Below are 23,642 nucleotides of genomic sequence, written 5' to 3' on the forward strand. Positions count from 1 at the left end.
AGTGTTACCCCATTGTGTGGGAGGGGGTGAGTAAGGGGCAGATCCCATATTGGGGTACAGATACAGGGGGGCACAGACAATATAAGCGGAATGGGTCACTGAGAGCAGGTGGGGCCCCCAGACAACAGCAAGAGAAACACAAACCCCCAACGGTCTCACTATAGAAAATCCTCCCCTGAAGCCACTGAACAAATCACTTGCCTCTAATTATTAATAATCCTGAGCCGAGGTCTCTGGGGGTGAGAGGGGGAGACGGATCTGATCCCTTCACTTTATTTGTCTCCAGCCGGAAATTCCTGTTTTCTTGTTCTTGTTTCTAAGTTCTAATATCGTATTTCTGTCTGGTTTGTGCAGGAACAGCGCTGATTATGTTACTCCAACCACAGAGGAAACTTAATGTGGCCCTTTAGTCTCAGTCGCCCTTTATATCAATCCTGTACTGGGGGTGGGACAGCATGAGCTGCATTTATATAATAATAATAATAATAATATCTGCTGTTCCCCCATCCTATGGAACAGTAATGTGAAGAGGCACGAGATTCCCCTGTACTAAGCACAATTCAGCAGGAACAGTCCCCTAAGTTTGCTCATAGTCTGTACAGAGAGATCCCATAAAACTATGGTACATAGGTATCCCCTGTACTAAGCACAATTCAGCAGGAACAGCCCCTAAGTTTGCTCATAGTCTGTACAGAGAGATCCCATAAAACTATGGTACATAGGTATTCCCTGTACTAAGCACAATTCAGCAGGAACAGTCCCCTAAGTTTGTTCATAGTCTGTACAGAGAGATCCCATAAAACTATGGTACATAGGTATTCCCTGTACTAAGCACAATTCAGCAGGAACAGTCCCTAAGTTTGTTCATAGTCTGTACAGAGAGATCCCATAAAACTATGGTACATAGGTATTCCCTGTACTAAGCACAATTCAGCAGGAACAGTCCCTAAGTTAACAAACAGTTTGTACAGTGAGTAGTTGGAGGTGGAAGGGTTATGTAGTTGCAGTCAGACGATACTTTACTGTGGAACATAATAGAATTATAATACAGTAAAATAGAAACAAGATGGAGTTCAGAGGTGTGTTCCCACAATCCCCAGGGGAATAGGATGGGGGGGAATATAATAACTTTCAGCAGATCTGGTTTTGATTTTGTTGGAGGGACATGTTCCCCTTGTAGAGAAGTTGTCAGGGATTGGGGGGGTTACAGTGATGGCTGATGGGAAATAAAGGACAATCTCATTAGCACATGAAGAATCAATAGAAGAATTCTGTCTCTAATAAAATCCACACACAATAAAGTGTCAGCTCATAAAGATGTTTGTTCGGGAGTCGCGACAAGCAAGTTGGAGTGCAGCTCATGAGTCGCATTGAGATCATTCCTGGCCTCCATCCAGCAGAGGGGGGGGGCTCTATATTTAATCTGTTCCACGGGGAATATAGAAAACACTGGTAGATGGTTGTGGCCCCGGGCCCCACAGCTCTATATACAGGAGCCACATATATATATATATATATAGGGTTAGGGGGGAGCATTGGGAATATCATGTGACCTGTTGTTATAGACAAAGAGTCTCAGTCACAATGTTCCGCTCTCCTAAAGGACAAATAATCCTTCTCAGGTTTCACACGAGGCGAGAGAATAAAACACCTGTAATTTTAACTCAAAACATTCAGCAGAGACTCATTCTGGCCCCACATCCAACATCTGTTCTACATCATATAATTACCCCACTCCCCCCAGTATATTTTATTCAACTTTCCCTTTAACTCTTCCCTGTACAGACTGAGTGTGAGTGTCAGCCCAACTGCCCCTGTCACAGAATCTCAGCTGCCATAAAGCAGGACAGGACTGCTGCTTACAATGGGGATCAGATAGGATCTGTGCAGCCACTGGGACAGAATGTTCTGTTATACAGATAGCTAGAATCTCAGCTGCCATAAAGCAGGACAGGACTGCTGCTTACAATGGGGATCAGATAGGATCTGTGCAGCCACTGGGACAGAATGTTCTGTTATACAGATAGCTAGAATCTCAGCTGCCATAAAGCAGGACAGGACTGCTGCTTACAATGGGGATCAGATAGGATCTGTGCAGCCACTGGGACAGAATGTTCTGTTATACAGATAGCTAGAATCTCAGCTGCCATAAAGCAGGACAGGACTGCTGCTTACAATGGGGATCAGATAGGATCTGTGCAGCCACTGGGACAGAATGTTCTGTTATACAGATAGCTAGAATCTCAGCTGCCATAAAGCAGGACAGGACTGCTGCTTACAATGGGGATCAGATAGGATCTGTGCAGCCACTGGGACAGAATGTTCTGTTATACAGATAGCTAGAATCTCAGCTGCCATAAAGCAGGACAGGACTGTTGCTTACAATGGGGATCAGATAGGATCTGTGCAGCCACTGGGACAGAATGTTCTGTTATACAGATAGAATCTCAGCTGCCATAAAGTAGGACATTACCCATAATGCACCATCGCACGCACAGCTGGGTCAGTACAGAGTTTATTGGGGTTATAGACAGAGCAACATATTTAGGGGTAACACAGGAATATAAATAAGAGGTGGGAACAGCCAAACAATAAACATCAGGATTTGCCCCTCCGGAGGCTGCGCAGCATTTTGTAGAGTTTCTTGGAGCTGTATTGCACCGACTTCTTCACTCCTGCAGGGCAATAAAAAAGAAGCAATTAATGTGCTGCGCTGACTTGTTCATCCCTCAACCAAATCTCGCTAAAAGCCCAGGAGCAGTTTCATTGGCCCTCGTGTGAGCCCACCCTCTTTATGTTTATCTAATCATGTGACTACATAGAGTGCAGGTCCCCACACTGGTGTCACATGTGATCCCCGGGGAAGAGTTTCCTGGTACTCACGTCTCTACTTCCTGTCTGGCACCTACTACTCTTTAACCCTTACAGCACTGCTGCCTGGCAGAGACTTGGGGTCACTATAACAAGGCGTGTGGACAAGGAAACAAAACCCCTAAAGGAATATATGGGAAAAAATACATGAAGTCTAGTTCACTAGGATCTTGTTGAACTACATACCCCAGCGCCTGTGGCAGCCTCACATTTATATTCACTGAGCTGCTGGGGGTACATGGGGGGCTGTAGAGCGGTGTCGGTGCATGTGGGGGAGCATTAGGGTAACGAGGTTATTACCTGCAGTGACGATCCCTTTGGCGCTCTGAGACAGACTGGAGGATCTGACAATACCATAGAGAGCTGCAGCAAGAGAGAGACGGGGGGTTAGAGCCCAGACGTGGAAGGGAACCAATCAGGACACAGTTATCTTCTCCTGCCCCAGAACATTCTATCACCCTGCTGCACTCACCTTGCTGTACTACACTGCTGTACTCACCTTGCTATACTCACCTTGCTGTACTACACTGCTGTACTCACCCTGCTGCACTCACCCTGCTGCACTCACCCTGCTGCACTCACCCTGCTGCACTCACCCTGCTGCACTCACCCTGCTGCACTCACCCTGCTGCACTCACCCTGCTGCACTCACCCTGCTGTACTACACTGCTGTACTACACTGCTGTACTCACCTTGCTGTACTACACTGCTGTACTCACCTTGCTGTACTACACTGCTGTACTACACTGCTGTACTACACTGCTGTACTCACCTTGCTGTACTCACCTTGCTGTACTCACCTTGCTGTACTCACCTTGCTGTACTCACCTTGCTGTACTCACCTTGCTGTACTACACTGCTGTACTACACTGCTGTACTACACTGCTGTACTCACCTTGCTGTACTCACCTTGCTGTACTCACCTTGCTGTACTCACCTTGCTGTACTCACCTTGCTGTACTACACTGCTGTACTCACCTTGCTGTACTCACCTTGCTGTACTCACCTTGCTGTACTCACCTTGCTGTACTCACCTTGCTGTACTCACCTTGCTGTACTACACTGCTGTACTCACCTTGCTGTACTCACCTTGCTGTACTCACCTTGCTGTACTACACTGCTGTACTAACCTTGCTGTATTACACTGCTGTACTCACCTTGCTGTATTACACTGCTGCAATCAGGGTCCTGCGCCACCTGCAGTAAAATCTCCTCCACGTCACGATTCTTCCCCGGGGGGTCGACAAGCGCCGTGATGTTCTGCTGCAGTTTTTTGGGCAAAGCCATGAGCTGCTGGTACTGCCCCTCGGGGCTTTTATCCACCTGCCGGGGGCAGAATAACCCAGAAATCACTACTCACACCACACACACAAGGGTTAAATGGGGCGATTAGTTGCACCTCGTGTGTAATGTGGGGGCTCTTACCTCCACTCGGCCCTGTTGAGCTTTATACACAGCCAGGGGGCAGTCGAGCAGTATGGCAGCGTAAAGCTTCTGGAAATGGGGAACATTCGGCTTCACTATGTTCAACACTTTGTCCTTGTCCTCCCCAATAATCATGCGGAAATCTCCTATAGACAAAAAGAAATCCCATATAATCAAACGACAGTGGGAGCCCGAATATTCTCTGGGTGTCCTGTCCCAATATTGGGGTCACACAGCTCAGTCAATGGGTCAGTAACAGGCAAACATGTAGGGGCAGAGAATAACGGGACTATCATATAAATATTGTCCAATAAAGTCAATGAAACTTCTCTCAGTTCTTTTTTAAAGGGAATTTCCTCCAATGAGACAAAGGAGCTGATTCTTCACATACAGAGAAACTTGATTATCCCAGAGCAGGTCATTGCCGTACAACCACGCCCTTACCTGGGCAGTGGGAGGAGTCAGAGCACAAGCAGGAAGTAGAATGGTCAGGGGCTCTGGATACAGGTGAGAAGGGCCTGGCACTGGGAGGAGGGATTCATTGGATCTTCAGGAATCAGGTGGATAAATCAATGTATTTGGGAAGTTGTTGTGAGTGCAACGTGCCCCCCAGTACTGTACCTGCATAGGAGAGCCCCGCAATCTGCAGGTAGAGTTCCTCCTCGGAGAAGCTTTCGGGGAGCATGAGGAAAGCCGCGTTGAGCGCACTCTTCAGATTGGAGGTTAATGCCGATTTGAGGCGCCCGTCGTCCCGCTGAGTCAGGATCTTCACCTGGAAAATCAAAATGTCAATTTAATTGGCAATAACCAAGCGCAGACATGTGACTCAGGACACCAATCAGATGCCAACCTTAGTTTCATGCTCTGATTGGCTACAGGTTTTTTTTTTAGCCCGGGGCAATTGCTAATCCTCTGATTGGCTATTGGTTATTTTAGCCCTGGGGAGGTTCTAATGCTCTGATTGGCTACAGGCTGATCTAGCAGCTCCAGGTTAGAAGAAAGGGCCACAAGCCCAAGGTTTGCCCCTGGTTTGGCCTGTTCTCATACAACAAGATGCACAAACAGATTTCTAATGGATCTGATGTACTGTAGGGGAATTAGAGTGCAAGCTCAGTGGGGTAGTGGATGTTTTTTTTTTTATCAGGTTCTGAAGCTGCAGCCATAAAGATCAGGAATCCAGCCAGTGTATTTCAGCATTAAATGCAGATCCTGGATCCATTCCTGTTCTGTCGGGCCCTGGCCGCACCCTGTCGCATGTTTGCACTGACTGGGAACGGTTTTCCATGCCGTTTGCACAGCTCAAGCCCAGAGTGGATGTGGGTCAGCGCCGGCCCCTCTCTGTTTGCTCAGAAACTCATTAATTAAGGGAAACGTTTCTGACAAGAAAGGCAAGTCAAGAGGCAAATGACAGGGGGATTAAGGGCACAACAATGGCGTCAGTGGAAAAAACAAATGTTGTGAATTTGCCCAATCAATGGCAAGTAACTAACTGTCATCTGAACAAAGGGAACATTCACTGACTGTCACGCGCATGTGTCACCATCTGGGGCCGGAGCAGGTGCCAATACAGCAAATGGCTGTCAGCTCTAGGGCAGATTATAGAGCCGGGGGAAGTACTGTGGGGTCAGTCACTGCAGCAGGGGGACACCCCAAAGCTTAGAGTAGGATTCACACAGGAATGACACGAGTTCCCTGAAGCTGCACAGTAAACAACCCTATGGCTAATGACTCCCAGCAGCCTCCCACAGGCCAAGGTTATTAAATGACAAATGTTTTACAGAGAAACCTTCCCCTTATCAACGCATCAGACATAAAGGGGAAATAAGTTGCTGCTACTGCTGCTGTTGCTGCCCTCTAGGGGACACAATTAGCCATAACAGGCCGACTTCAGTTCTGCAGAGCCACATGCTACAAATACTGAATTCAACCCCCACAAATATAAGAGATAATAACTGATCCATTCCCTTTATCAACATAGTCGCTCTTCTCTGTACTTTCTCTATTTCATTACTGTTCCTTATATATTTATATATAGTGATCACCCTTATATATATATATATCATATCCCCTTATATATATAGTGATCAGTGTGATCATATATCATAGATATATCCCCTTATATATTAATATTATGATCATATACCCCTTATATATTTATATATAGTATCATATCCCCTATATATGATCATCCCTTAATATTTATTATCCCCTTTATATATATATATATGATCATATCCCCCTTAATATTTATATATATCATATCCCCTAATATTTATACATATGATCATATCCCCTATATATTTTAATATAGTGATCATATCCCCTTATATATTTTATATAGTGATCATATCCCCTTATAATTATATAAGTGATCATATCCCCTTATTATTTATATATAGTGATCAATCCCCCTTATATATTTATATATAGTGATCATATCCCCTTATATATTTATATAATATTCATATCACCTTAATATATTATAAATAGATCATATCCCCCTTATATATATATATGATCATAATCCCCCCTATATATTATATATAGTGATCATATCCCCTTTATATATTGTAATATATGAATCATATCCCCCTTATATATTATATATAGTGATATCCCTTATATATATTTATATATAGTGATCATACCCTTATATATTTATATAATTATCATATCCCATATATATTTATATTATAGTGATCATATCCCCTTAATATATTTATATATAGTGATCATATCCCTTATATATTTAATATAGTGATCATATCCCCCTTATATAATTTATATATATTCATATCCCCTATATATTGTATAATATGATCATATCCCCTATATATTATAATATATAGTGATTCATATCCCCCTTATATATTAATATTGATCATATCCCCTTAGTATATTTATATTTATTATGATTCATATCCCCTTATATATTTATATATATATATGTGATCATATCCCCTTATATATTTATATATATGATCATTCCCCTTATATATTGTATTATTATAGTGATCATATCCCCTTCATCGTAATCCTGGGGCAGTTTCTCTGTATTTAACTCTTAGCCACAAATCTGGAAAGTTGTATAATCAGGATTCAGCAGAGAAAAGCAAGTCTGCAGCCAAGAAAGATGGAAAAGTTTATTATAGCGTTAGTTCCCCTTTAAGCTGTGCAAAAATTACAATGCTTAATTTGCAGTGTGTATTTAAACTGTTGTCCAGTTGTTACAGAAATACAGTTTATGTTCCCCTTTATTCCATGATGCCATCAGCACTAATTCCCACTTGGTCACTCGCTGACACTCACCGGTTTATGGAGACGTCCTGCGATGTACAGCGTCCTCCAGTGCAGCAAATCCTGCAGCAGCGTCTCTGTGCTCACAACTCCGTATTTTATCAGCTGCACAGAGTCAAGCACAGGCATTGGTCAGTATATATATATATATATATCGCTCACAATGGACCAGCATTCCAGTAGGATTTTAAATCTAAAGCATTTAAACATCCCTCTCGTGTCCAACGTTTCGGCCCACTACTACTACTGACCACAGCACCTACTCCGAATTGTGGAAGGAAGAGTGCAGGTACTTAAAGAACAGACTATATATATATTTAATAGTAAATGATGCACCCCCTATTGAAAAACATAAGGATACAAGTCCCAGAGGATTTAATGACCATATACAGGTACAAGGCCGATTGCTTTTATTCAGGTCATGGAACTCGAGTCACATTATCCCTTATAATACATGAGTGATACTCAGAGTTCCCTGTATAACTCAGCCTGCAGCCTTGTGCCTTTATATGGTCACAGAACAACCCCTCAGTGACTTCTAATATCCTTATCATTTACAGTAGGGGGTACATTATCCCTTATAATACATGAGTGATACTCAGAGTTCCCTGTATAAACTCAGCCTGCAGCCTTGTGCCTTTATATGGTCACAGAACAACCCCTCAGTGACTTCTAATATCCTTATCATTTACAGTAGGGGGTACATTATCCCTTATAATACATGAGTGATACTTAGAGTTCCCTGTATAACTCAGCCTGCAGCCTTGTGCCTTTATATGGTCACAGAACAACCCCTCAGTGACTTCTAATATCCTTATCATTTACAGTAGGGGGTACATTATCCCTTATAATACATGAGTGATACTCAGAGTTCCCTGTATAACTCAGCCTGCAGCCTTGTGCCTTTATATGGTCACAGAACAACCCCTCAGTGACTTCTAATATCCTTATCATTTACAGTAGGGGGTACATTATCCCTTATAATACATGAGTGATACTCAGAGTTTCCCTGTATAACTCAGCCTGCAGCCTTGTGCCTTTATATGGTCACAGAACAACCCCTCAGTGACTTCTAATATCCTTATCATTTACAGTAGGGGGTACATTATCCCTTATAATACATGAGTGATACTTAGAGTTCCCTGTATAACTCAGCCTGCAGCCTTGTGCCTTTATATGGTCACAGAACAACCCCTCAGTGACTTTCTAATATCCTTATCATTTACAGTAGGGGGGTACATTATCCCTTATAATACATGAGTGATACTCAGAGTTCCCTGTATAACTCAGCCTGCAGCCTTGTGCCTTTATATGGTCACAGAACAACCCCTCAGTGACTTCTAATATCCTTATCATTTACAGTAGGGGGTACATTATCCCTTATAATACATGAGTGATACTCAGAGTTCCCTGTATAACTGAGCCTGCAGCCTTGTGCCTTTATATGGTCACAGAACAACCCCTCAGTGACTTCTAATATCCTTATCATTTACAGTAGGGGGTACATTATCCCTTATAATACATGAGTGATACTCAGAGTTCCCTGTATAACTCAGCCTGCAGCCTTGTGCCTTTATATGGTCACAGAACAACCCCTCAGTGACTTCTAATATCCTTATCATTTACAGTAGGGGGTACATTATCCCTTATAATACATGAGTGATACTCAGAGTTCCCTGTATAACTCAGCCTGCAGCCTTGTGCCTTTATATGGTCACAGAACAACCCCTCAGTGACTTCTAATATCCTTATCATTTACAGTAGGGGGTACATTATCCCTTATAATACATGAGTGATACTGATAGTGATCCTGCAGTGTTGTGCCTTTATATGATATACTATATATACACACATACATATATACAGACACACAGCTACTTACTCGGCCATCACAGGGCACCAGGGTATTATAATAGACTCCGGCACCATAGTTGTTCTGCACAGCAGTGATGTGTTTGGGTCCCAGGAACTTCAGGAAAGAGTAATGACTCCGGTTCTGAATAATATTCATTGTGTGCCAGGTCACGGGGTCATCAACTGCAAATACAAAGTCCAGCATCTTGTTCTGGGGGAGAATAAGGAGGGAATGAGGGAAGACAATATCCACATTAATCACATATAACATTGCCTGACCGCGACCAAAGGTTAAGGTGTTGGTTAAATAAATAAATAGAGAGGCAGCGAAACCAGGATTCGGCCTTTTTCAACAGTATTTGGATTTGGCCGAACCCTTCTGCCAGGCGGAATCTAATCCAAACCCTAATTTGCATTGTGCATATGCAAATTAGGGGCAGGGAGGGAAATCACGTGACTTTTTGTTAGAAAACAAGGAAGTAAAACATTTTTCCCCTTCCCACCCCTAATTTGCATATGCAAATGAAAGTTTGGATTTGGTTCGGTATTCGGCCAAATCTTTCAGGAAGGATTTGGGGGTTCAGTACATCCCTATAAATAAATATAAATATACTCTGGGAGTTACCAGTAAATGGTTGGGAATAAGAGAACAAGAGACACAGGAGGAGCAGTGGGAGGAGCAGTGAGTGGGCGGAGCAGAGAGTGGGCGGAGCAGAGAGTGGGAGGAGCAGAGAGTGGGAGGAGCAGAGAGTGGGAGGAGCAGAGAGTGAGAGGAGCAGAGAGTGGGAGGAGCAGTGAGTGGGAGGAGCAGAGAGTGGGAGGAGCAGAGAGGGACAGGTGAGAGGGTAGAAGGAATAGAAATAGGGGGAGGTGTCTCTTACCCTGACATCATTGTGGGAGGAGCCCGCCTGTCTGAACACCCCGGATCCATAAGTAAAGGCCAAGCTGATGTCCTGGGGGAAGAAGCTGAGGATCCTCCTGAACTGGAATCCCGTGCCCTGTAAGACTGGCAGACTCATGGCTCCTCCCACTCACTGAGGCACAGAGGAGGGGCTTGTCTGCTGGGGGGAAGCTCAGTCACACCCACCATAGACTCAGTGCAGCCTCGAGACACTCACACTCAGCCGCTCACTCTCCTATACGGAACTCACTCCTCACTATAATTCCCAGCAGCCACTCTGCTTCACACACTGCCCTCCCTCCCGCTTTGACATTCGGCCCACAGCCTCCTGGGTCACATGTGCACGTTACTTCCGGGGTTACGTGTGAGACGCGCCGTGTGATTGGCTTCTGGTACTGTTTACGCAACGAACGATTTGAAATCGTCCTGCCGCTTGGTTATCGCGGCTCTGAGCGGTTCCCTTAGCAACGGCCGGATGTTAACTTGCCTAACACCTGAGTAGAGGGCGGGGCCTCCGCCTGACCAACCAGAAAGAGGAAAGACTTTTTTCATTTTTCATACATTTTGGCACCAGCCAATCAATTGATCAGACTGTAACACTGCAATGAATGGACACAGGGAAGAGAACTGCAGCCAATGAGAATCTCTCACAACTTACCTGATGTCTAATAGACTCATTAGTGTCACCTACCTGTGTAACACCAGCAACTCATGTTCCTTTAACGTCTTTGCTTCTCCTCACCAGCCTCATAGACTTCATCTTTAGGTGGGATTTGTAGTTTACAACACCATGAGGAATTGTCTGAACTACTGTCTCCTAATGGGAGAGTAGCACCACCCATGGCCAAAAGTTCCAAACATTTATTGTCCTTACAGTAAAGAACCCCCTTCCTATACTGATGGTGAGATCTCCTTTCCTCCCCACCAATGAATCACTCATTCCCCTCTCTTGGTAGGGAATCCCATAACCTGACTGTCCTTACAGTAAAGAACCCCTTCCTATGCTGATGGTGAGATCTCCTTTCCTCCCCACCAATGAATCACTCATTCCCCCTCTCTTGGTAGTGAATCCCATAACCTGACTGTCCTTACAGTAAAGAACCCCTTCCTATGCTGATGGTGAGATCTCCTTTCCTCCCCACCAATGAATCACTCATTCCCCCTCTCTTGGTAGGGAATCCCATAACCTGACTGTCCTTACAGTAAAGAACCCCTTCCTATGCTGATGGTGAGATCTCCTTTCCTCCCCACCAATGAATCACTCATTCCCCTCTCTTGGTAGGGAATCCCATAACCTGACTGTCCTTACAGTAAAGAACCCCTTCCTATGCTGATGGTGAGATCTCCTTTCCTCCCCACCAATGAATCACTCATTCCCCCTCTCTTGGTAGGGAATCCCATAACCTGACTGCCCTTACAGTAAAGAACCCCTTCCTATGCTGATGGTGAGATCTCCTTTCCTCCCCACCAATGAATCCCTTATTCCCCCTCTCTTGGTAGGGAATCCCATAACCTGACTGTCCTTACAGTAAAGAACCCCTTCCTATGCTGATGGTGAGATCTCCTTTCCTCCAATGAATCACTCATTCCCCTCTCTTGGTAGGGAATCCCATAACCCGACTGCCCTTACAGTAAAGAACCCCTTCCTATGCTGATGGTGAGATCTCCTTTCCTCCCCACCAATGAATCACTCATTCCCCTCTCTTGGTAGGGAATCCCATAACCTGACTGTCCTTACAGTAAAGAACCCCTTCCTATGCTGATGGTGAGATCTCCTTTCCTCCCCACCAATGAATCACTCATTCCCCCTCTCTTGGTAGGGAATCCCATAACCTGACTGTCCTTACAGTAAAGAACCCTTCCTATGCTGATGGTGAGATCTCCTTTCCTCCCCACCAATGAATCACTCATTCCCCTCTCTTGGTAGGGAATCCCATAACCTGACTGTCCTTACAGTAAAGAACCCCTTCCTATGCTGATGGTGAGATCTCCTTTCCTCCCCACCAATGAATCACTCATTCCCCCTCTCTTGGTAGGGAATCCCATAACCTGACTGTCCTTACAGTAAAGAACCCCTTCCTATGCTGATGGTGAGATCTCCTTTCCTCCCCACCAATGAATCACTCATTCCCCTCTCTTGGTAGGGAATCCCATAACCTGACTGTCCTTACAGTAAAGAACCCCTTCCTATGCTGATGGTGAGATCTCCTTTCCTCCCCTCTCTTGGTAGGGAATCGCAGCTAGTGATGTATTAGTGCACGTGTGTTGCTGAACTTCACTTCTCTAGGAATGAATCACCTCTCAGCTCAGTATTTATGAAGTGCCAATGATCTTTGTGCTGATTAAATGGGATCCATGATATTGATGGAACTAATTCATGTTCTTGGCTTTATAAAGGGGTGGGGCTATATCATTTAGGTAAATACATTCATTGACCAGTAGGAGGCGCCAGTTTGTGCTAATCCTTAAAGGGACAGTATCCCCTAGTGCAGCAGTGCAATGCATAGGATTGTGTGTGTTTATGAATATGTTCTGTCACTGCAGGAACAATCTTTGTATTTTGTGTTTTGTATGGGCCAAACAGGGAAACTGAAGCTGCTCCATGTTTGATCCTTGTGAGGAAGGTCATTAGATTCCCAGAGCCCAAATAATAAGCTCCTGATAACAAACTAATCATAACTAAGGGTGAAGGAATGGGGTCTGTACTCACAATACTCCCCTCTAGCCCCACCCAATAGGCTCAGTTCCCCTTACAGAACCCAGTGATTGGCAGGTGAGGATATTTCTGTCTCATTATTTCTGGGCTTTGTTCCATAGAATGTTCCGTGCCAGTGTGGGGGTGCAGGTTGCATTAGACGTAGAACTGGGGGGCCACATGTCTCCTCTTTATTCAGCTCCGTGTGACTGATTCGCACAAAAGGAATTCTCATGTTTCCAATCAGTCGCTTCTCTCTTCCCCCTGCGGATTCCCACCCCCTGCGCAGTGAGCTGTGAAGTCGGATCTGCCAGTACAGGTGGGGGGGGGGGCGCCATTTCCAAAGGGGAACCAAGAAGCCTTTAATTATAAGATTCAGCTCTGGAAATATAATGAGAGAAGCCTCTGCTGTGTCTCTGACAATGGGAGTTTCAAGGGCCGATTAACCCTTTCACTGCAGTTAAACTGACAAATAGGCAGAACTTGGAGGAAAATTGAATCTCTGTACCCAAATGATAATCGCCAACATTTAAATTTAATTACTAGTTGTTATATGTCGAGGGGTAATGAAACAGTAGCTAAGGGGTATAAGCACCTCTCCTTTATTAGGGTGCTTAGACTGATGGGAATGTGATAGGGACCTTAGATTGTAAGCTTACTGGGACAGAGACTGATGGGAATGTGATAGTGACCTTAGATTGTAAGCTCACTGGGGCAGGGACTGATGGGAATGTGATAGGGACCTTAGATTGTAAGCTCACTGGGGCAGGGACTGATGGGAATGTGATAGGGACCTTAGATTGTAAACTCACTGGGATGGAGACAGATGGGAATGTGATAGGGACCTTAGATTGTAAGCTCACTGGGTCAGGGACTGATGGGAATGTGATAGTGACCTTAGATTGTAAGCTCACTGGTGCAGGGACTGATGGTAATGCAATAGGAACCTTAGATTGTAAGCTCACTGGGGCAGGGCTGATGGGAATGTGATAGGGACCTTAGATTGTAAACTCACTGGGGCAGTGACTGATGGGAATGTGATAGGGACCTTAGATTGTAAGCTCACTGGGACAGGGACTGATGGGAATGTGATAGGGACCTTAGATTGTAAACTCACTGGGGCAGGGCTGATGGGAATGTGATAGGGACCTTAGATTGTAAGCTCACTGGGGCAAGGACTGATGGGAATGTGATAGGGACCTTAGATTGTAAATTGTCTACATCTGTCCGACACATCATACAAAGGTGCGACATTGCAAATAATGCAGCAAGTTGCGTCCAAAGCACAATGAAGCAACAGTTCTGCAGCCGCAATAATAAAACAGGCAGAACATAAAGGAGTCAATTAGCTGATGCGCTTAAACCTGTGACTCAGACTTGCACCCCAAATGCACCGAATAGCAGCGAGGAGCCCAATCTTTGGTTTTACTCCAATCATATTGTTGGGAGAAATGAATAGAAAGGTCCAGCTGGGCTGCCACGTCAGAATGGAACTAGTACAGTTACACTGGTGAGTGAGGGTATTGGTGGTGGCAGTTGGGCAGCAGGGGCAGTTGTTGGCAGTAATGTTATTTACTTAAGGTTTATTCCCGGCACATGGCACCCAGTTGCACAATCTTACTCCTTGTTTCATCTGCTGATTCAAAGGAATCTCATTGGTATCCAAGAAAAAACTAGAGAATGAGGAAGGAGTAACTAGAGAATGAGGAAGGAGTAAATAGGGGATGAGGAAGGAGTAACTAGGGAATGAGGAAGGAGTAAATAGGGGATGAGGAAGGAGTAAATAGGGGATGAGGAAGGAGTAACTAGGGAATAAGGAAGGAGTAACTAGAGAATGAGGAAGGAGTAAATAGGGGATGAGGAAGGAGTAACTAGGGAATAAGGAAGGAGTAACTAGAGAATGAGGAAGGAGTAAATAGGGGATGAGGAAGGAGTAACTAGGGAATAAGGAAGGAGTAACTAGAGAATGAGGAAAGATTAACTAGGGAATGAGGAAGGAGAAACTAGAGAATGAGGAAGGATTAACTAGGAATGAGGAAGGAGTAAATAGGGGATGAGGAAGGAGTAACTATGGAATGAGGCAGGAGTAACTAGGGAATGAGGAAGGAGTAACTAGGGAATGAGGAAGGAGTAACTAGGGAATGAGGAAGGAGTAACTAGAGAATGAGGAAGAATTAACTAGGGAACGAGGAAGGAGAAACTAGAGAATGAGGAAGGAGTAACTAGGGAATAAGGAAGGCGTAACTAGAGAATCAGGAAGGATTAACTAGGGATTGAGGAAGGAGTAACTAGGGAATGAGGAAGTAGTAACTAGGGAATGAGGAAGGAGTAACTAGGGAATGAGGAAGGAGTAACTAGGGAATGAGGAAGGAGTAACTAGGGAATGAGAAAGGAGTAAGTAGAGAATGAGGAAGGATTCACTAGGGAAAGAGGAAGGAGTAACTAGGGAATGAGGAAGAGAAACAAGGGAATCAGGAAGGAGTAACTAGGGAATGAGGAAGGAGTAATTAGGGAATGGGGTAAGAGAAACTAGGGAAGGAAGAAGGAGTAACTAGAGAACGAGGAAGGCGGAACTAGGAAATGAGGAAGGAGTAACTAGGGAAGGAGGAAGGTGTAACCAGGGAATGAGGTAAAAGAAACTAGGGAAGGAGTAACTAGGGAAGGAGGAAGGAGTAACTAGGGAATGAATTAGGTTTAACTATAAAATGAGGAGGAATAACTAGGGAATGAATAAGTAATAAATAGGGAATTTCCCTAAATAATTGAGGAATTTCTGATACAAAGGGATGTGCCCCAAATGTTCACTTAGTTTTGTACCCCACTGCCAGTACCTGCATTATACATAACCCATCCCCCAGCCAATGCAACTAACTAACCAGCTAATAACCAAGTAACCAGCGTGTGGGTCTGGGATTATGAAATGATTCTCCTGGGGAGAGAGAGGTTGTCTGGGCTTCATCGTTAGCTAATGAGCTAATTAGGACTGTCACAATATTGTGCGGGGGAACCTGGGGAAATGAAATAAATGCCATTAGTACATAATGTTATATAATGCAATTTATTTGCTTCTGTTTTGCCTTTTCTTCTGTTCCAGTGTTGGGCCGGGTCATTCATGACGGGGGGGGGATCCAGTCCTGGGTTTGTTTAAACCGACTCCCCCCTCACACTAAATGGGTCAGGGGATCAGAATATGAGAAAACCTGGGCTGGATCACTAATGTCACGGCCTCTGCACAGGAACAGCAACTTTTCAACTGCCCTTCGTTTTTTTCTAATTCTACAGTTTTTCCCTATTTGAATTATTTTTCTGACTCTTTCCAGCCATCAAAGGGCGGGGGGTCACCGACCCCATGTAAAAAACAAATGCTCTATAAGGCTACAAATGTTTTGTTATTGTTACTTTTTATTCCTCATCTTTCTATTCAGGCCTCTCCTATTCATATTCCAGTCTCTTATTCACATCAGTGCATGGTTATTCTCACAGACACAATCACTGATACATTGTAGCATTTGACTTGCCAGCTGAACTGCTGGTTACGACTTCTAGCAACTGCTACTGCAATGACTGAGTATCTCAGTTTAACCCAAGCACCTTCTAATAGAAATCTGGTGTGTGTGAGTGTGTGTAAAGGTGTGTGTAGGGAATCCCATAACCTGACTGCCCTTACAGTAAAGAACCCCTTCCTATTCTGATGGTGAGATCTCCTTTCCTCCCCACCAATAAATCACTCATTCCCCTCTCTTGGTAGGGAATCCCATAACCTGACTGTCCTTACAGTAAAGAACCCCTTCCTATGCTGATGGTGAGATCTCCTTTCCTCCCCACCAATGAATCACTCATTCCCCCTCTCTTGGTAGGAAATCCCATAACCTGACTGTCCTTACAGTAAAGAACCCCTTCCTATGCTGATGGTGAGATCTCCTTTCCTCCCCACCAATGAATCACTCATTCCCCTCTCTTGGTAGGGAATCCCATAACCTGACTGTCCTTACAGTAAAGAACCCCTTCCTATGCTGATGGTGAGATCTCCTTTCCTCCCCACCAATGAATCACTCATTCCCCCTCTCTTGGTAGGAAATCCCATAACCTGACTGTCCTTACAGTAAAGAGCCCCTTCCTATGCTGATGGTGAGATCTCCTTTCCTCCCCACCAATGAATCACTCATTCCCCCTCTCTTGGTAGGGAATCCCATAACCTGACTGTCCTTACAGTAAAGAACCCCTTCCTATGCTGATGGTGAGATCTCCTTTCCTCCCCACCAATGAATCACTCATTCCCCCTCTCTTGGTAGGGAATCCCATAACCTGACTGCCCTTACATTAAAGAACCCCTTCCTATGCTGATGGTGAGATCTCCTCCTTCCGATGTAACATGTAGTTCTGCAATTCCCTTCTTGGACCTTGTTTATGTCAATAAAGTGTGACATTATGGGAGAGTATCACCATTCCTGATCTATGATATTGGGGGCATCTTCTATGATGCTGAGGGGAGCCCCCCCGTCTTTACTGTTGTACCAACACTGTGAGTAAAACTCATGGCAAGTATGGCAGCTCCCACCCGTAGGTATAAATACAGAGAGCAGGAATGTTGTGGGTTAACAATAAGTACAGGCTTTTTATTATTAGAAAACCTTTCTGTTCTCAGGAATTCACTGTACAGACTGTGCTTGTGGCTCCCAGGGGCCGCTGTCTCTTTAATGTTAATTCTATAACGATGTTCATTGTTACGGGGCCCTTAGCTGAGCAGCCAGGAGCCCATTATCTCCCCCAGCTACAAAGCCCTGGAGTTGGCACAGAGTCTGAGCTCTGACTCTTCTCAATCATTACAGAAGCCACTAATGAGAGGCCACAGCCGAGGGAAATGTCTCTGAGCCAAAAATACAGAATCCCCCTCCAGAGACAGAGACCCCCCCCATAACCTTATCAGCTTTACTGATGACTGAAGTCCCACGTCTCTCTGTGGCATTATTCACTGAAAGAATCACATTTTGGAATAAGTAGAAATATTTTATACATCTGCCCATTGCTGTTACCTGTAAATCTTTTTTTTTGTATTGTATTCAGGAAACTGCCCTAGATTTAAAGGACAAGGAAAGTCTAAAATAAAATGAGTCTAGAAATGCTGTATTTTGTATACTAAACATAAACATGAACTTACTGCACCACAAGTCTAATCAAACAATTGATTTATGCTTTCAAAGTTGGCCACAGGGGGTCACCATCTTGTAACTTTGTTATACATCTTTGCAAGACCAAGACTGTGCACATGCTCAGTGTGGTCTGGGCTGCTTAGGGATCATCATAAATTATCAAAACAGCACAAGTCAAATAATATCTGCCAGAAGCCGATACAAGACTGATTAATAATCAGAATATACAGACTGCACTGGGTCCTGTGTTGTCATGTGATCTAATGTGGATTTTATAGTTTTTGTATTGTTTAATATAAACTTTCTCCAACTCTGCAGAACCAGTGGCTGCAGCAAAATAATCCCCCAAATAGAATCCCAGTTTATCTGTTTAAATCTGGCTCCATGATCTTTGTCCCTGCAGCTGAAGTTGGAAACAGTAAAGGGGATGTAAAGGCAAAAATAAAATCCAATACAAATCTCTACACAGTCGCCGACTGCTCTACAGGGAAACAAACAAAGCTGCTTGAGTTCTGCATGGCTGGGAAGTAAGGCGGGAGGCTTTTTTACTCAAGTGCAAATCACTCAAGATAATGGGGGGTGCAAGAAATTGGGGGGCCGGGGTCTGTGTCTGATCTGTGATCGGTAGAAGTCACTTTTGGTGCATATTTGCCTCTTGTGCTTCCTGAAGTTTCCTGCTAATAAAGAAAGAATAGGAGAGAGACTTCCGTATACTAGTCATTATAGGGGGCACCATATAAAGCACAAGCCCGGGATCCACAGACAGAATAAATCCCAGGGTCTCTCATGTGATTTCCATCAGTTTTTAGGCTCCTGGAGCTTTGCCAGAGTCAAGGGGCAGATTTATAGCCATTTAGCAACAGACTTGTACCTGGGACTCACCTGCTGCTGATCCCTAGAGACGCCTCATTTGTGTTACAGGAAACTGCGGAGACTCCCTGCACTGTGCTGGGAGTTACAGTTACTGCTCATCTACTGTATATTGAGTATTGGAAATTCCCTTCTGCCTTCCGCTGATTTACTGTCTATTCTGTCCTGTCTCTGGGATTAGATCATGGAGGGGCTCGTCAAGATTTAAAGGGGACACAAACACTCCAAATACATTACTCTGTGGAAGCAACTTCCCAATATCCATTCATTCCTCATTCTCACTGGGTTTATAGTTCTGTGTAACTGTCATTGTGTCTGTCCCTTTCTCTTCTCTGCACTGCTGCTTCTGACTCCTGATACAACTTCCCAATATCCATTCATTCCTCATTCTCACTGGGTTTATAGTTCTGTGTAACTGTCATTGTGTCTGTCCCTTTCTCTTCTCTGCACTGCTGCTTCTGACTCCTGATACAACTTCCCAATATCCATTCATTCCTCATTCTCACTGGGTTTATAGTTCTGTGTAACTGTCATTGTGTCTGTCCCTTTCTCTTCTCTGCACTGCTGCTTCTGACTCCTGATACAACTTCCCAATATCCATTCATTCCTCATTCTCACTGGGTTTATAGTTCTGTGTAACTGTCATTGTGTCTGTCCCTTTCTCTTCTCTGCACTGCTGCTTCTGACTCCTGATACAACTTCCCAATATCCATTCATTCCTCATTCTCACTGGGTTTATAGTTCTGTGTAACTGTCATTGTGTCTGTCCCTTTCTCTTCTCTGCACTGCTGCTTCTGACTCCTGATACAACTTCCCAATATCCATTCATTCCTCATTCTCACTGGGTTTATAGTTCTGTGTAACTGTCATTGTGTCTGTCCCTTTCTCTTCTCTGCACTGCTGCCTCTGACTCCTGATACAACTTCCCAATATCCATTCATTCCTCATTCTCACTGGGTTTATAGTTCTGTGTAACTGTCATTGTGTCTGTCCCTTTCTCTGCACTGCTGCTTCTGACTCCTGATACAACTTCCCAATATCCATTCATTCCTCATTCTCACTGGGTTTATAGTTCTGTGTAACTGTCATTGTGTCTGTCCCTTTCTCTTCTCTGCACTGCTGCTTCTGACTCCTGATACAACTTCCCAATATCCATTCATTCCTCATTCTCACTGGGTTTATAGTTCTGTGTAACTGTCATTGTGTCTGTCCCTTTCTCTGCACTGCTGCCTCTGACTCCTGATACAACTTCCCAATATCCATTCATTCCTCATTCTCACTGGGTTTATAGTTCTGTGTAACTGTCATTGTGTCTGTCCCTTTCTCTTCTCTGCACTGCTGCCTCTGACTCCTGATACAACTTCCCAATATCCATTCATTCCTCATTCTCACTGGGTTTATAGTTCTGTGTAACTGTCATTGTGTCTGTCCCTTTCTCTGCACTGCTGCCTCTGACTCCTGATACAACTTCCCAATGTCCATTTATTCCTCATTCTCACTGGGTTTATAGTTCTGTGTAACTGTCATTGTGTCTGTCCCTTTCTCTGCACTGCTGCCTCTGACTCCTGATACAACTTCCCAATATCCATTCATTCCTCATTCTCACTGGGTTTATAGTTCTGTGTAACTGTCATTGTGTCTGTCCCTTTCTCTTCTCTGCACTGCTGCTTCTGACTCCTGATACAACTTCCCAATATCCATTCATTCCTCATTCTCACTGGGTTTATAGTTCTGTGTAACTGTCATTGTGTCTGTCCCTTTCTCTTCTCTGCACTGCTGCCTCTGACTCCTGATACAACTTCCCAATATCCATTCATTCCTCATTCTCACTGGGTTTATAGTTCTGTGTAACTGTCATTGTGTCTGTTCCCTTTCTCTGCACTGCTGCTTCTGACTCCTGATACAACTTCCCAATATCCATTCATTCCTCATTCTCACTGGGTTTATAGTTCTGTGTAACTGTCATTGTGTCTGTCCCTTTCTCTTCTCTGCACTGCTGCTTCTGACTCCTGATACAACTTCCCAATATCCATTCATTCCTCATTCTCACTGGGTTTATAGTTCTGTGTAACTGTCATTGTGTCTGTCCCTTTCTCTTCTCTGCACTGCTGCCTCTGACTCCTGATACAACTTCCCAATATCCATTCATTCCTCATTCTCACTGGGTTTATAGTTCTGTGTAACTGTCATTGTGTCTGTCCCTTTCTCTTCTCTGCACTGCTGCTTCTGACTCCTGATACAACTTCCCAATATCCATTCATTCCTCATTCTCACTGGGTTTATAATTCTGTGTAACTGTCATTGTGTCTGTCCCTTTCTCTTCTCTGCACTGCTGCTTCTGACTCCTGATACAACTTCCCAATATCCATTCATTCCTCATTCTCACTGGGTTTATAGTTCTGTGTAACTGTCATTGTGTCTGTCCCTTTCTCTTCTCTGCACTGCTGCTTCTGACTCCTGATACAACTTCCCAATATCCATTCATTCCTCATTCTCACTGGGTTTATAATTCTGTGTAACTGTCATTGTGTCTGTCCCTTTCTCTTCTCTGCACTGCTGCCTCTGACTCCTGATACAACTTCCCAATATCCATTCATTCCTCATTCTCACTGGGTTTATAGTTCTGTGTAACTGTCATTGTGTCTGTCCCTTTCTCTTCTCTGCACTGCTGCCTCTGACTCCTGATACAACTTCCCAATGTCCATTTATTCCTCATTCTCACTGGGTTTATAGTTCTGTGTAACTGTCATTGTGTCTGTCCCTTTCTCTGCACTGCTGCCTCTGACTCCTGATACAACTTCCCAATATCCATTCATTCTCATTCTCACTGGGTTTATAGTTCTGTGTAACTGTCATTGTGTCTGTCCCTTTCTCTTCTCTGCACTGCTGCTTCTGACTCCTGATACAACTTCCCAATATCCATTCATTCCTCATTCTCACTGGGTTTATAGTTCTGTGTAACTGTCATTGTGTCTGTCCCTTTCTCTTCTCTGCACTGCTGCCTCTGACTCCTGATACAACTTCCCAATATCCATTCATTCCTCATTCTCACTGGGTTTATAGTTCTGTGTAACTGTCATTGTGTCTGTCCCTTTCTCTGCACTGCTGCTTCTGACTCCTGATACAACTTCCCAATATCCATTCATTCCTCATTCTCACTGGGTTTATAGTTCTGTGTAACTGTCATTGTGTCTGTCCCTTTCTCTGCACTGCTGCTTCTGACTCCTGATACAACTTCCCAATATCCATTCATTCCTCATTCTCACTGGGTTTATAGTTCTGTGTAACTGTCATTGTGTCTGTCCCTTTCTTTTCTCTGCACTGCTGCTTCTGACTCCTGATACAACTTCCAATATCCATTCATTCCTCATTCTCACTGGGTTTATTAGTTCTGTGTAACTGTCATTGTGTCTGTCCCTTTCTCTGCACTGCTGCTTCTGACTCCTGATACAACTTCCCAATATCCATTCATTCCTCATTCTCACTGGGTTTATAGTTCTGTGTAACTGTCATTGTGTCTGTCCCTTTCTATTCTCTGCACTGCTGCTTCTGACTCCTGATACAACTTCCCAATATCCATTCATTCCTCATTCTCACTGGGTTTATAGTTCTGTGTAACTGTCATTGTGTCTGTCCCTTTCTCTGCACTGCTGCTTCTGACTCCTGATACAACTTCCCAATATCCATTCATTCCTCATTCTCACTGGGTTTATAGGTAAGTGTCATTGTGTCATTACTGTTTTCTCTCGCTGTGTGTCTACCATTTCTGCACTGATGGTTCTGACACTGAAACAATGTAGCAGGCCAGTCCTTTTTCAGCTTAATTAACCCACTGGCTTCTGCTGCTTCAGGAGTCAGGGCACTGCCACTTTGGATAAATGCCACCCCAAAGTAACACATTGTAGGTACAATGTAGCCCTGTAGGTAACAGCTGTCCACTGGGCAAGTCCTGGCTCCAATTTGTACGCTGCACCAGCACAGACACACACACACACACACACAGACACACACAGACACACACACAGACACACACACAGACACACACAGACACACTCAGACACACACACAGACACACAATGAAACAGGAGACACTGCGCATGGAACACTAATTGCAGCTGTTCCCACTTTACAGCTAATTAAAGATTATGCACTAATTAATATCCTGCGTCCTGCACCAATCCTTATACATTTGTACAAACGTGCGCAATTACTACAATTATTCATATATTACTGATAGAAAGAAAATCCTGTGTGTGGCCCCTGGGAACAAAGGAAAGGGTTGGGGGGCCCAGATTTACAGATTTATATTTACAGATTTATATTTACAGATTTATATTTACAGATTTATATTTACAGATTTATATTTACAGATTTATATTTACAGATTTATATCCAGGTGATGTGAAACACAGGAGAGAAATGTGTTAGTGCCGACACAATCACTGACACAAGGGACAGAAATAACTCTCTTGGCACCTCCCAATCATCTTACACCCCAATCTCTCACCTCTAGTCTGGAGGCAACAACAGCCGGGACTGACATGAACTGCAGCTTCTCCTCCATCTCTCCTGAAGCAAA

The 23,642-nt window shown here is 44.2% G+C and overlaps 1 protein-coding gene across 2 annotated transcripts; it reads right to left on the reverse strand.

Annotated features, from left to right (window-relative positions):
- Positions 1-2,499: 2,499 nt before the first annotated feature.
- LOC108704415 (phosphatidate cytidylyltransferase, mitochondrial) lies at positions 2,500-23,642 on the reverse strand. Of its 2 annotated transcripts, none has more exons than XM_041561886.1 (8): positions 23,571-23,642; positions 9,476-9,658; positions 7,606-7,698; positions 4,918-5,068; positions 4,297-4,442; positions 4,029-4,194; positions 3,172-3,234; positions 2,500-2,675 (listed from the first exon to the last, which is right to left on the reverse strand). In XM_041561886.1, the coding sequence occupies exons 1-8, from the start codon at positions 23,625-23,627 to the stop codon at positions 2,599-2,601; spliced, it is 936 nt and encodes a 311-aa protein (XP_041417820.1). In that variant the 5' UTR covers positions 23,628-23,642; the 3' UTR covers positions 2,500-2,598. The 2 variants fall into 2 exon arrangements, with proteins under 2 accessions (XP_041417820.1, XP_041417819.1); XM_041561885.1 differs by lacking the exon at positions 23,571-23,642 and adding an exon at positions 10,329-10,810.

This window comes from Xenopus laevis, chromosome 4S, assembly GCF_017654675.1.
Source record: "Xenopus laevis strain J_2021 chromosome 4S, Xenopus_laevis_v10.1, whole genome shotgun sequence".
In the NCBI taxonomy this organism is placed as follows: Eukaryota; Metazoa; Chordata; class Amphibia; order Anura; family Pipidae; genus Xenopus; species Xenopus laevis.

What these genes read in the sequence shown, in the direction of transcription:
- LOC108704415 (XM_041561885.1), bottom strand. Translation starts at nt 10,466, where the DNA reads ATGAGTCTGCCAGTCTTACAGGGCACGGGATTCCAGTTCAGGAGGATC. An exon ending in CAGGACGTCTCCATAAACCG is followed by an intron (nt 5,069 to 7,605) that starts GTGAGTGTCAGC and finishes TTGATTTTCCAG; the next exon opens with GTGAAGATCCTGACTCAGCG. An exon ending in CAGCAGTGTAATACAGCAAG is followed by an intron (nt 3,235 to 4,028) that starts GTGAGTACAGCA and finishes CTCTTGCTGCAG; the next exon opens with CTCTCTATGGTATTGTCAGA.